The sequence below is a fragment of the Hippocampus guttulatus genome, chromosome 4 (genome assembly GCF_054856545.1).
Source record: "Hippocampus guttulatus isolate MCC_2025c chromosome 4, RoL_Hgut_1.0, whole genome shotgun sequence".
Classification (NCBI taxonomy): Eukaryota; Metazoa; Chordata; class Actinopteri; order Syngnathiformes; family Syngnathidae; genus Hippocampus; species Hippocampus guttulatus.
Genome location: NC_141264.1, coordinates 12705336 through 12720620, shown reverse-complemented (window position 1 = coordinate 12720620; position 15285 = coordinate 12705336). Strand labels below are relative to the sequence as shown.

Sequence of the window (15285 nt, the reverse complement as noted above, 5' to 3'; positions counted from 1 at the left end):
TCAGAAAGTAATTGAAATGTAAAAGCTTTGGATCCGCTCATTTATCTTGTTCCATTCTCTCATGCATGTGCACGGTATTGATTTAGCTGTGCTTTCTTGGCAGAATTTCTATGCATCCTTTATACTGTATTGCTTTCACTAATTTCCTGTTTCCACTTCTCTTTCATTTTCATAGTCACACACTGTCACCGTGTGCACCCACGCATAGCTAATGTTCGGCTTTTTTTCCCACTCTACCCTTGCTAGACTTGGATCCGAAATATTTCTGGAAGTGGAACGTGTTTGAAGACTACCTTCTCTTCTGTTTCGGCCTCAGCGCCCTGTGTGCAATGGTCACCACCCTGCTGCTGGACTCTGCCGTGTTTGTAGAGATACTGGGCTCCCTGGCTGTGATGTTTGAGGCCATGCTGGGCCTCCCTCAACTACTGCAGAACTTCCACAACCGCTCCACCAAAGGCATGAGGTATAGCGGCGATAGAAGTCAAATTACAGTCTGACACCCTTTCTCCCTCAGTGGACACGTTTAATTTCCATTCACATGAGCTAAGTATGCAAATCAGGCAATTTATAATAATAGGGGTATGTTGAGAAAAAAAACTCTGTGGCAAGGTTTTTGTGTTTTCTTTTTTTTTTTTTTTCTTTTACACCCAGAATCTGCATACATTTAGCCCCTGGTAAACCAAAACAGTAGTTTATTACACAGCTCCTGCGGTGCCTTCAGCATGAAATCTATGGATGCATCCTTCGAGTGACAGTCAGCCCTTGGGGCTGGCTCATGTGTGTTTTCCAAAGCAAATCTTTTCTTGACATTGCAGCTTTACAACACTCCTCAACCCAGTTCTATTCTTGAAATACTCGGGTAACATTGACGCATATCACTACACTATATGGAAGTGTAGTTTGGTTTCGCAATTGGTTCGAGGTCTGTGGTGGAAGAGAATCTTGATGTGTGTGGTGCTCAGTGTTTAGAGTAATCGGAACACACCTCGCACAGTACGATTCATACTTAAATGACAGATTTTTTTTAAGAGGCTAAATTTTTGACTCCTTAGGGAGGATGAAAAGACAGCACTGTATCAAAGTGATATGTGTAAGCCTCATCCTTGGTTAAACAAGTTTTTGTTTTTCAACCTTAACGTTGATGGCCTCTCTCGCTCCTCTTTCAAATCACCTGTCTTCTCTGTGCAGAATTTTTTTTATGGCTGGTTTTATCTGAGGTGCAGAAAAATGGCTGAGTCTTGACCTGAAGCATTAACCCATTTGTGAGTTGTTGTGACATGAGCTGGGTCAGTGGTTGCTTGGTTTCCCCAACAGATCCATCAATACATTCCTCACTGCACTTGACAGCATATAATAAATTGTTCTCTGGTGTATGCACCTGTAAAATTTAAAACCATGACTTACTTCGTCCATGGTCCATCCCAGAACTTCAGCTAAAAAAAACAAACAATGGCAACAACAAGAATGTCACCAGGAAAAAAAAGGCTCATTAAACACACCGCATGGAGCACCACCACCCGTGATATCCATCTGAATTCCACTCCGGCATCATGCACTCTGGACCATCCGACCCTGAGTTGAGTTGAGTTGAGTTTTTCCACTTTGAATAAAGAAATCCAAATGAAACTCCAGATCACCCTCATTCAACCCAGAAATATGATGGCAATATGATTTTCCATTCAAAAATCGTAAATACTTCTTCTGCCATAACCCTTGACCCAAAGAGGAACACTCCCCGGCCACCGACCTCCACCCCCTGAAACCAAAGCTGGCCTCTCTGAAATTCTCTCCAGCATGAAGTCATCCACCTGTCCACTGGACCCCACCCGTTCCACCCCTTGTCGAAGCCTGCCTCACTTCTCTTGCACCACTCATCACTGACATGTCCAACTCCGCCCTTACCATGACTCAGACAATCCCAAAAAAGTCAGACAGGAAAACCCCCAAACTGATTCCCCACAAAAGTCTTGGGAAGAGTTGTTGCAACAAAACTCAAGAAATACTTCCTCTCAAACATCTGTGAAACATTCCAAATTGTATTCTGACGTCACCGTCTTGCGCTGAAGCAGCCCTCCCCAAATTCACCATTGATCCCCCTACGATCCTCTGATTCCGGCTCTCTCACCGTCCTTCTACTTGAACTTAGTGCAGCTTTTGATTCCATCCATCATTCCATCCCCTTCAATGACTGCAATTGGCATCACCTGGTTCACCTTACATCGTCCGACAGAATCCACTACATCTCCATCCGTAACAACACATCCTCCAGCACCCTTGCATCCCAGGGGTCCCTCAAGACTTCTCGGTTCTCTTCTCATCACCTATACGTTCTCCCGCCCACTTGGTCACATCATCCTTCACGATGGTTTACACTTCCACTACCATGGTAACAATGTGGCTGTCAGTTTTCCACCAAAACCATCACCATTATCATTCTCTCTGTCCTCATCGACATAAAAACCTGGATGAACAGCAACCATCTGTGTCTGAACTTCATATAATCAGAAACCATCTTCTGCCCAACTTCCTCCTCCATTTCTGCCACAGCTTCTCATTCTGAATCGACGGTCACCCAGTCAGTGTTGTATACCACAAACTGCAATGATATTGTCCCATGGTGTCTTTATTTCACCAATCACCACACGGTGTGTGTGTTTGTCTGTTTTTTTTTTTTTTTTTTTTTGGTGCACGTGTGATGTAGTAAGTACATTCTTGATGCCAATTGGCGGTCATCGACGAAAGACACGCTGGTCTGGCATGAAATAATGATAAAAAGGCTGACTGGCAGACTAATGTGCCCACCTCTGGATCGATATGGTGTGGATGTGAGGAAGAAAAGGCGAGCATGGCCTTGGTTCCTGTTGCTTTTCCCCTTGAGAGCCTGTCCTTTTCACTGCAAACAAGAGGCAAAGATGACGTCTCTTCAATACACAGACGGCACGCTGTATGCTGGAGCTCAACTACTTTTCTGTTTCCATCTTTCTTACCGTCCATGCTGACATCATATTAGATATGTGTCTATCCAGATTTTTTTAAGCTTTCAAGTTTGAATGCAAAGAAGCAACGTACTTAAAGCTGCTTTACTGTCAGTAATTTACTGCTCAGTGGCCCAAGGTTATTTTTGGTCAATGTGCCCCATTTCACATATTATCCTCAAGGGTTGCAGCTGTGCTTTTTAGAAGCATTATTTCAGCTCACAGTGACAGTCTTGCCAAAGATTAACTGTGGAATAATTCTACATGAGGGCATGGCCGATGAAAAGGCCTTGTGTTGTATCATATCTATGGAGAATGTCAACGTGCTCAATATTGGGATAATGTACCATGAAGTATCCTACCGTTGCCACTTCTTTTTTCATTCATTTCAAGTGATGAAAATGTCACAATAATGAAACTTCATCATGGAGGTATTTACGCAAAAAATGTCAGCATGCTAATTGTGATTCAGATTCAGTACTTTGATGAAAGAAACAGATCACTGCTTCCTCACCAGTTTAGTCCGGCTTGAAAAGTTGTACAGATGTAACAAGTCTGCACATCCACTCATGCCATCCCGTCTGAAACACTTTGTTTTCTGCTCTCATTCTCATGCTTTAATGGTTCAATATGAATCTCGGAAAATGTAACATTTCCCACATGCATAAACAACTAACTTCTGACATGATATCCTTGAGGGCTGTTACCAATATTTTCTTACATCATTATTGCTCAATAATGTTTCATGTACCCCTGCGTTGCTTTAGGACAATGTCATGAAAGGAGCGCAGCAGCTACACGGTGAGAAAATGGGTTTTAGTGAACCAGGCAACTTATTTCTGCGTTACAAAAATAGCCAAAATAACTCATAAGGTATTACATCGCCATTGCGCCCAAGAATAATAACATGTCTGGGATGCTCCCTATGTGCTGTTAACGCACAGTGCGTCGGGCACCATCGTCTGTGGGGAAAATTGCGTGAGGGGGTGCACTGCGAGATCGAGTGCGCACGTCGTCCGGGAACGCCCCAACATGCACTTGACGTCTCTTTTATTTTGCTGTGATTACATTTTTTTTCCTCTCAATTTGGAATAGATAATGTATACCATTGTCCACTTGCGTGTTAAGGGTGCTTTATTTGTCACTTACTTGATGTTGCCTTACTTTGCTTTTGGTATTTTAGACGGGCCCTTTAGTTTGGACACGACCCACTGTTGTTGTTTCGCAAAGCCTACAAAGTGCTGTCGGCACAATGCATGAGGCTTGTGTTGCTTCAATGTTTTGAATGCATCAGCCACAAAACAAATCACGTAAAGATGTTGGTGAAGAGAACCGTTACACCTCTGAATGATTTATTCCCTGTCTTTGATACTTCTGGAAATGCAGTTTCACTCAAGTTGATTTGTTTTCTTCTGTTTTGGCTGCTCTGTTGCATCTCAGTTGCCCACCGCTCTTTTGTCCACACTAACATTCAAGGTTAACTCATTTGCTTTTGAGTGCTGAAACAAAACATACAAAGACAAGTAACTGCATTCATTGAAAAAAAATGATGGGCATTGTGGATATTGTGTGGGTGCTTTACTTTTTTTTGGCCCCCTCTCATTCCAAATTTTCTACTTATCTCTTCTACCCAAACTGCTGAGCAATGTCAGTTACACACATGAGAGCTTTCAAGTTGCAAGAGCACAGACCAATTTGTGTGCAGTACAATTGAGTCTTTAATCAATCCTCTGGATTAAAATCACATACATCCACACATTTTAGGATAAAGAATTATAGTCATTCATGTGTGCGTGTGTGTGTGTGTGTGTGTGTGTGTGTGTGTGTGTGTGTGTGTGTGTGTGTGTGTGTGTGTGTGTGTGTGTGTGTGTGTGTGCGTGTGTGTGTGTGTTGTCCTTGACACACCTTCACAGCCAACGGCTTATTCCTTTCTCTCCATTGTGAGCAGAACTGAATGACAGTTTCATGTTTCTGTCGAGGTGGCCTTTACCTCACAGCCATTTTGGACAAGGGACCATTACCTTTCCAGTCAGACCCTGGAGGATATGGTGCAAACATAGTGATGACCTCAGATTGTTTGCTGACCTATGAACCAGCGTTATTCCCCAAAGGGGACTCCTTACTGGGAGAGTGAAGGATGGACTGCCTTTGGATAAGTCTAATAGCAACCACAGGGTGCCTGTTTATTTATTTGGGGGTGGCAACATTCCAAAAACATGCATGGCAGGCTGATTGGACGCTCTAAATTGTCCCTAGGTGTGAGTGTGGGCGTGAATGGTTGTTCGTCTCTGTGTGCCCTGCGATTGGCTGGCAACTGATTCAGGGTGTCCCCGCCTACTGCCCGAAGACGGCTGGGATAGGCTCCAGCACCCCCCGCGACCCTAGTGAGGATCAAGCGGTTCGGAAAATGGATGGATGGATGGAACTCTACAGGAATTGAGTCTTTTTTTTGTTTGTTTTTTTTGTAACAAATGAAACCTCAAAAGAAAGTGCCGCTCTTTTACCCAGAATATTTGTCGGAATGTTGTGTTTTGCGTACGGAAAGTTGTCAAATTTACGGAATGAAAACTAAATGAGCAAGCAGATTTATTTACTTATTTTATTCATTTTTAAACTAGCTGACTTCTTTGCCTTGATCTCTTATAAATATGTTTTGATAACTATAACGGTGGGATCCCTGGCCGCGCAGTGGTACAGTGCTTGACCTCAGCGCAGGCAACAGTTCCCACTTCAAGATGGTGTCAAATATGAGTGTGAGTGGTTGTCTGCGTGTATATGTTGACTACTATTGACTGGTGAACACCTTCCGAACCGCTTGATCCTCACTAGGGTCGCGGGGGGTGCTGGAGCCTATCCCAGCTGTCTCCGGGCAGTAGGCGGGGGACACCCTGAATCGGTTCCCAGCCAATCACAGGGCACACAGAGACGAACAACCATCCACGCTCACACTCACACCTAGGGACAATTTACAGTGTTCAATCAGCCTGCCACGCATGTTTTTGGAATGTGGGAGGAAACCGGAGCACCCGGAGAAAACCCACGCAGGCCCGGGGAGAACATGCAAACTCCACACAGGGAAGTCAGAGCTGGAATCGAACCCGGTACTTCTGCACTGTGAAGCCGACGTGCTAACCACTGGACTACCGGGCCGCCCTGACTGGTGAACAGATTCGGCTATAGTCTTCCATCTGCCCAAAGTCAGTTGCTATAGGCTTCAGCTTCCCGCAATCCTGCGCAGGATTAACTGTATTGAAAAGGGAGAGGTAAACGTATGAATGTAATGGCACGGCGGCCTTGTTGTATAATCGCATTAGTTTATCTGCTCATACACAACCGCATTAAATACATATTTAATTACACAACGGACTATCTGCTCCTGCTCTCTATAAAATTGTGCTGAAAATAACTTCAGGCAAACTGACCGATACACCTCCTCACCGAAGCTGTGTTTCATTTTGGAGAAGCTATTATCATACACATATTGTTACTTTTCTGCATTTGCCCATGTGCAATCAATAGACATGCATTATTCATAGTATGTGGGCCTGCGAGCGGTCCTGCAAGAGCAAAGCCATTGCTGTTAAAGTTGCCACACACAACCTTGTGTGTGGGCATACAGACAGATGCACAAACAAGCATGCATGAAGTGATGGTCCTGACGCACACATGCGAAGCTGGAAAAAAAAAAAGTGGTGGTTCAAGCTTGAAACATCTGCACATTGGCTCCGGGGCATATAGAGTACGATCAATTGGTTGCTCACTGCCAAATCTCTCTCTCCGATACAAGGTAAACAAAGCTCACATCTCGACATCATTACGTAACAGTTAAGTGACGATAGATTCACATCCATTACAAATCATTTTGTTTGTTGTTTTGTTTTTACAGAACTACAAAACATTTGACGTCCAAACATGAAATGATGAAAAAAGGAGCATCACATTTGGCTGTCGTACAAACCACATTAACACACCCAAGCATGTCTTGGGTAGTGGACACTCTAAAAATCAGCACAAGAGAAGATAAGATGGCAATAATTGATGGGAATCGACTCTAGGATGAGGAATTTAGACGACAGTTTATGATACCACGCCACAGTCTGGTATATTGGCACTATTTAGCAGAAGAATATACTTATCAATGATTGTTGGTGGATGGATGGAAAACGTTATTGCAGTTGTATAGTGGCATATACTGTATATATATATATATATATTCATTCATTCATTCATCTTCCGAACCGCTTCATCCTCATTAGGGTCGCGGGGGTGCTGGAGCCTATCTCAGCTGTCTTCGGGCAGTAGGCAGGGGACACTCCGAATTGGTTGCCAGCCAATCGCAGGGCACACAGAGACAAACAACCATGCACGCCCGCACTCACACCTCGGGACAATTTAGAGTGTTCAATCAGCCTGCCATGCATGTTTTTGGAATGTGGGAGTAAACCGGAGCACCCGGAGAAAACCCACGCAGGCCCGGGGAGAACATGCAAACTCCACACAGGGAGGCCGGAGCTGGAATCGAACCCGGTACCTCTGCACTGTGAAGTCGACGTGCTATATATATATATATATATAATATATATATGGCAAAAAAAAATATTCCAATTGATATCATCAAACATTCTCAATAATCTGGGTGGACTGTCAGCCACTATCAATGTTGATATATTGTTCACTATTGGAGACTTGAAATGAGTTGACTGCAAATTCTGTATAATTCCTCCGCTGTGTAATTATTTGTGTCTCTTTGTAAATGCCACGTGGACCCCATTTTGTCCTCTCATCCACCTAAACTGAGCCCAAGAGCTAACAGTTGTCCTGACAGCCCCAATCAATATTTGTCACCCGCATGCAGCGCAGCCCTTCACGGTGCACAGTCAGACCTCCCTCACTTTGTCCGTTGCTCTCTCCTGACCTGTCACTCCAATGATCAGAGTGGTTTTGTGATTCACACTTCTCAAGATTTATAGTTTCCCCCACACTATAGTCTCCCTCATCTCTCGCCATTTTCCCCTCACCTCCATCCACTCTCATCCAATACGGACCTGCTCTTTTTATAGCTATCCTTCAAGTACCCAGTTCATCAGTTCACCCTTTCCTCTCTCATTCCTCAGCACTTAGCTCAGATGACGGTCCGATCAAAGCAACCTGACCAAGCTGAGCTATGTGGTTTGCCAATGCTTGTGTGTGTGTCTGTGAGTGTGTGTGTGTGTGTGTGTGTGTGTGTGTGTGTGTGTGTGTGTGTGTGTGTGTGTGTGTGTGTGTGTGTGTGTGTGTGTGTGTGTGTATACACTGTGGTGAGAATGAAATGTATGTAATTTCATGGTTTGCACATTTGGTTTCGCTTGGTCTGTTGTCTGATGCATATGTGTTAATGTAAGATATGGTTGCCACTCAGTCTTTTCAATCATAACCGTAATCACTTCATCTCTGTTTGCATGTACAAAGCATCGCACTGGCCCAAATTCAATCATCTGTTGTCAGGGTCTTTCATGAGTTGTCAGCTTAGCCCCATTAAGGTCGACTATGAATCTACCATGAGACTAGCATGATAAATATCTATCCGTTTTCTAATCCACTTATACCCACAAGGGTCGTGGGTGCGCTGGAGCCTATCCCAGCTGTCTTCTGACTGTAGGCGGGGAACACCCGGAACTGGTTGCCAGCCAATTGCAGGACACACATGGACGAAAAACCATTCACGCTCACAATCACACCTTGGGACAATTTGGAATGTTCCATTAACCTGCCGTGAGCGTTTTTGGAATGTGGGAGGAAACCGGAGTACCCGGTTAAAACCCACGCAGGCACGAAGAGAACATGCAAACTCCACACATGAAAGCCGGAGCCGGAATCGAACGCTGCACCTCTGCACTTTGAGACCGACGCATTAACTGGTTGATCACCATGCTGATAAATCGTAAATAGTAAAATATGACAATTGGATACATGCCTGACAAAAAGAAGTGCCCCCAAAATGATGTTTGGACCCCTTTCTGCTGCACTGCATTTGAGATTATATTTGTACAGATGCCCTGCCTGCTGTAATTACATTGTTAAAGAGTTGTCCTTAATAATGGTGCTGGTTGTCCCCTGAGCAATGAAATCACACAAAGGGAGAGGAGTAATTATTTTAGCGTTTAAAGAAGAGATTGCGTGTAAAATAAATGTACGTCACAAATATTAGCATGGCTCACACAAGGTTCGACATTATTAGGTGCCATGTGATGTACCGGAACATCGTATGCAAACATCAATCAAAGGCTATTCTTCCCAAAACTTATCTTTACAAGACATTTTGTCAAATCAATAAATACATCAATAAAAATGCAATACAAATACAAAAACAAGCAACTTCTAACATATATATGCGCTATGTTTGTAAATTGCTGTGTGTAGCATTTCAAAAATCAGGTACAAGATAGCTCTAAATGAGATTTTTAAAAGTATGGAGAAGCAGAAGTATCAGGAGTCAGATTTCTGTTTTTTTACCAATTTGGAGCAGCTCCAGTAAAACGCTGCCATGTTTACCCCAAAAGTTTAAATTGTTAAGGGCGTAGAAAGTCAGTGAGAATCCTATGTGCTCTAAACAAGTGCTCCTCTGCAGCCTTGGGCGCAGGCGAATGAAGCAGAATGACTGACTAATGCCTGCTGCAGAAACCGGAGGGGGAGGACAATGAAGGCAGATGGCATGTGTTGAAGAAAATTGCATTTGTTTTGTTAGCGGCTTGCCACCGCTTGCTTACGGTAGACTGTTATCATCGCTTGTAATGGAAATCAGTTCAAAGACGATGTAATCTTTGAAGAACACAGCCTCCTGACGAAACAACCCTGAGAAATAATCAACTCCAGCCATGTATGTGTGTGTATATATATATATATATATATATATATATACACAATGGTAGCTTTGAAAAGGACGCCAACATTTGTCTTTTGTCATTCTTTGGCATTGTCAAACAAACGTGCTTGAATCAGCACAGTGGAAAACACACCAATTGTCCAAAAGGGGGACTAGTTCCAAAAATTAGATGGTGGTTTTTTTTTTTTGTTTTCTTTTAAAGAGAAAGTTGAAATGTAGTTGACAATAGTGGCCACTATTTTGTTTTAAATGACTCAGTTCCTCCTCACCTCTCTATTTAAGAGACCCTGTCTACTACTCGATGTGCATTGAGGTTATTCGAATAAACCAAATGAAGCGCCATTCCACATATGAATATAATGTGATTGGTTTGTTCCACACGCCATCTCCTATTTATTTGACACATTATTGCTTTGCGTAACATAAGTATAAGTATGGGGGCCCCCAAAGGTGAGAAAGGCATACTACTAATCATGTGGACTATTATGTTGTATTACAGGTTCTTTTGTTGAAGTGCAAATAGAGTACATGACTCAGCCTGGGCACTGGCAACCAAAAGTAAAGCCAGATATTCATGATGTGACTGCAAAGAGACAAGAACTCTCGCAATCACGGTATCACATGAAGGCCGCGGCTCTTACTAAACAACCGATCAGGAAGTTGTGATGTCATCACTTGACTGCTCGCAGACTTATCGGGGATGTATTTGCATGGCTTCTTGGTATTGCAATGATGCGTGCTGACTTGTTCATTAACATTTTAGATTTTTCCCTTTTTGACATTTTGGCGCAACGGCAGCATCTCTGCATTTACTCACAAATGAATCTGAGAAACATTGTCTTTTCGAATTCCTAATATTTGTCACAATTAGCCGTTACAGCCAGCATGAGCAAGTAAGCAGCAGATCAACTCGGCACTCGCTTTGTCTTGACCCACATCCTGTATGGATGCGTGTTACGTGATCGTCATTTCCTTGCCAATGCTTCCGTTCCTTGCGAATGCCTTGAGGGACCCCAGGGGAGAAATGTGAGTTTGACATGACTCTGCAAGGACAGCTCAAGGATAGTACAGTCCATACATCCCAATGGTCATTAGGCTGCTTCCCAACCCAGATAGACTGATGATGCGTATCATCCTCATCTCGTTCTCTGGTGGTTTTCTGGCTGTGCCACTGCACGCTGGAGAGATGTTGTCCTCTGACTTTCCTTTCTCCCCCACCTCTGTGAGACCCCTGCAATATATCTACTCGGTGACTGATGTACTTTCTCTCTCTCCCGGGCACAGTCAGCTCTAATAAAAAGTATAAACTCATGTTCCATTCATGCCATTGGGTAGTTAGTCTCGGGGGGGGGGGGGGCAGAGTTGCTGGAGCAGAAGTGAGGTAAGACGAATTGGGTGTGAAGGGTAACAAAGTAAAGAAACATGACAGTAAGGGAGGTCAGACGGACACTGAATGGAAAGGAAGGAAGGGGAGCATGAACATTACAGAGTTGAAGTGAAACAAGGGATGAGATACAATTAAGATGACATACTTTGTAAGAAATGGGGGAAGTGGACGTATGTGAAGTCATGATGCAAGATATATATAGATATATATATATATACTGTATCTATACAGTATATGTTTTCGACTCTTTCTTGAGCGTTTCCTTCCGACCGCTGTGCTTGCCCTGCAGATTACTGGAGGCTCTTTTCTTGCAGTTTATGGGCAAAGTGGAGTGCATTATATGATCAATACGCTCCGGCAAATATGAGCAAACAAAGTGTCTTCACATTATAGATTGTATTGTTTATCGTGTCGTGAACGGTTTGAACTCGGGAGCGTGTCTGTGCTCAGTTGGTTTTCCACTCCTTTTCTCGCAGTTTCTTTGCAAAACTAATTCATTCAACCTAAACATACATGCAGCAATGAAGGTTCACTGAGGTCCATCGAGGGAGGGTTACCATGGCAACTAGATGGATCATATTATAGCATAGTTGGAAGCAGGAGTGGTGATCGTCACCCTCTAAGCATTAACTGCCGTAATGGCATGCTGTGATCATCTGCATCACCCAGTATGGACAATGCTTCTCTTTTTGTGTCTCCTTGCTCCAGTGTGAAGATGGTGCTGCTGTGGACGGCCGGAGACATCTTCAAGACGTCCTACTTTGTGATGAACCAAAGCCCATCTCAATTCTGTGCGTGTGGTTCTGTCCAGATCCTCATTGATGTGGCCATTCTCCTCCAGGTGCTGTTCTACAGCCAGGACACGCATCTCAAGCTAGGCTGAACCAGACAACACAGGAACTTTTTCTCAGGTGTGATCATATAAACCAGAAGTGAAATGTTGGTATTTTCAAGGAAAACTTTCGCTCTAAATGGAACTTTTATTTCTACGCCACAATTTTAGCCTTGAGCAACTCCACCTTAGCTTTCCGAAGATAAAGCAACATTTACTGTAAATGTGCTTTTAGATTTTTTTTGTTGTTAAATGGGACTGAATCAGACAGTTCTTTTAAGTGGACAGAAAGTGTAAAAGGCAGACATTACTCACCTTGGCAGCTCCCCAACTGCAGGTCTGTGTTGCTCTAATGGCAGCTGTAACAAGCAGCGCTGCTCCAGTAGACCTCCACCGGCCTTTATCGCTTGACTGATGAGTCTCCCACTCCACACTTCATCCGATTGGTCCCTCCATGTCATGCAGTGTGTGCGCGTGTGTATGTGTGTGTATTTCACAGAGATTGCAGAACTGTTGGAATACCTGCTGATGCGTGCTCGCAGCCAATTTCGATATTTGCCGTTGGCAGTGCCAAGCCGGGCCGCGCAATGAGCAGCTACTAATGGTTTCTGCAAAGGCCATCAGTCTGTGTGTTCGGACTGCAACCTATGAACTTTATTGACAAAGACTGAAGTCGTTTAGCGCACAACACAGATAACATTGATTTAGAATCCATTAGAAATAAGGCCGGCAATTTCTGAACACACATTTGAGATTTAGCTTTTTAACAAGCTATATATTCCAAGGTTATAAAAGATAAGATAAGATATCCTTCATTTGTCCCGCAATGGGGAAATTACAAAAAATTATAAAATGTGGTTTAAAAATTTACTCCGGAGTAAATGCTAGTTTGCGAGGCAGCACCGATATAAAATGGGACGTGTGAACACTCCAGGGGTAGACTCGCTACGCATGAGAAGAGTTGATTACATACGGGTATTGAATGTGTTGCTTTCGTGCGCTGTTTTACTTCCGTCATCTTTCCTTTCTCTTCTCTCATCCTTTTACGGTGTCTGATAGACCACAGCGTTGATTTGTCTGGAGAAGTATAAACCATGCGCATGTTTTATCGTATTGCACGGCCGCAAAAACTGCCGTGTGAACGCAAGTGGGGCTGCACCGGGGTTAACACGCTTGCTTCGCTTTAATAAGCAGCTTTTTACATGTGAACGCACCACAAGATTTACACCGGTGTAAGATATATTGCAACAAAATACCTCGGTGCAGCACCGATGCAAATGTGTGCCGTGTGAACACCCTTTAGTCACCTTTTAAATCAGCAGTCAGCTTGCTTCTGTTGTGATACATTAACATTACTTTCCTGGCGGCCACGAGAGACCCTGAATTGGCCCGGAATGAAAAATGTATAATTAGAGACATTTTTGTCTCCACATACAAAGTCTTGTAAAGTCATGCTAAATTTTCTGACGATCAAGCGCGATATCCGTGATGGTGTGGTTCTGAGTCCCAGAGGCTCGTCTGCGCACGACGGGTACAGCATGTTTATAACACAACCAGCACTGAGTGTATGGTTCGCATCATATACACAAATATAAGAATTAGTTATTTCATTTTTTTGGTCCTTTTTACATTCTGTCTTTCAGTTGAAGTGTACCTTGACAGACAAATGGCAGCCTCACTTTTCCCTTTACGTGGGACAATTTGTGCAATGGTTGGATTTCCAAATACTTTTTTTGCCCAGCTGTATATTCTGTGAAAAAAATAATCAACATTTCACATAGGTTGACATGCTAACATAGGCTAACCTGTGAAAAGGCCAGCATCAGCACATCTCTCATTTCGAGATGTGTGTGCTAATTTGCAGCCAGCAGTCTGTCCATTTATGCATGCTACTCTATACTCGACCACGTTACAAATCTGGACTCTGCGTGAATGTTTTGGTTTTAAACGTTCGATGGATGTGAAACTAGCAGTACCACGTTATGCATGAGCCATGAAAGCAGCCCGACCTGGGCTTGACTCGTCAAATGTTTATATTTATAGAAGTGTCCATGCAGTTGATAGATTTTTCAGATGTCCGGCTAATACTGCAGCTGTCAGCGTTGTTTGCCTGTGACCTTTTGTTGTTTATTTGCTCTCTGTGTGTTTATTGCACACGGGGTCCTCGTGTACATGCATTTTTCAAATCCTTGTATCTCCTTTTACATCTGGTTACTGAACGTGTCTAATTTCCATTACAGCGAGGCTGCATTGCAGCTTCTTTGTCCTTTTTTCTAAAAGACATTCATCACCAGATCGGCTGCATTGTTGATCCCCTCAGCACGGTCAACAATCGCCACCTCATATGGAGTGAAATGTGCGAAATGTTACTTTGATTACTTTTATTGTCTTTCTTCTGCAAATAGTTTGAATTGACTTGCGATCCGAATAGAACAACCAAACTGTCATGAGACTAAGTTAAACTGGATTCTGATGCCTATTCATGTCGAATTCGCAAAACGAAAGCATGCCAATTTACAGTCCAAATTTTTCAACTTCACTGTCTCCTTCAGACAGTGTGTTTGTGAAATATTGATGGTGTTTTTATTTTATTTCAACCATAAAGTATTTATACCGCAGCATGCTGGTGTGTGTTGTTCTTCGTTGTGTGATTTGAACTGCGTGCAACACGGTGACAATGACAATGGAAAGACAAACAAAGAGCTTGTCTGCGCTCAGCAGGCTGGCGCCGCCGCAGCTTCGAACTGGACTTAAGCGGGATTCAGAAAATCTCATGTGATCCTTTCAAGGTTGAACTCTGAAAATACAGAAAAGCAACCGTGTGTTCGTGTGTCCTGGGCAAACCTCGGCTTTCTCTTTGTGACAGGATTGAGAGGCAGTCTGTTTGTAATTTATAAATCACAGGCGGTGGGGAGGCTGTCCGAGAGTGGATCGTTCCTGCTGCTTGACACATGGCAGAAATTTGTCGAGTGAAAGTGGTGTCATAACTAAGATGTGTGTGTGCCTTCATTTGACAGCCCCTCCACCCCTCCCCTCCGATCTGTAGTCCAACATCTCTCTGCTGAGACATGTTCCGCAGCGTAGTCAGTGAAATATTGAACTGGATACTGTCGATAATGGGAACGTCGCCATGGTTTATAGATGAGGACAGACTCTGTGTGTGGCACTTCACCCCCCTCAACTAACTGACCTGTGCATCTATCTTTCCATGCGACGTGAACTACAAGTC

General features: G+C 43.5%; 1 protein-coding gene across 5 annotated transcripts in view; it reads left to right on the top strand.

Annotated features, from left to right (window-relative positions):
* LOC147205982 (solute carrier family 66 member 2) overlaps window positions 1-15285 on the top strand; it is a 49908-nt gene that overhangs the window by 24607 nt on the left and 10016 nt on the right. For 2 of the 5 annotated variants that reach the window (XM_086108652.1, XM_086108651.1), the window contains exons 4-5: window positions 247-463; window positions 11933-12135. In XM_086108652.1, the coding sequence (XP_085964778.1) occupies window positions 247-463; window positions 11933-12107 (392 nt within the window). In that variant the 3' untranslated portion in view covers window positions 12108-12135. Of the gene's footprint in view, window positions 1-246; window positions 464-11932; window positions 14675-15285 lie in introns of those variants that run through there. The other 3 variants (XM_086108655.1, XM_086108654.1, XM_086108653.1) reach the window with 3 other exon arrangements.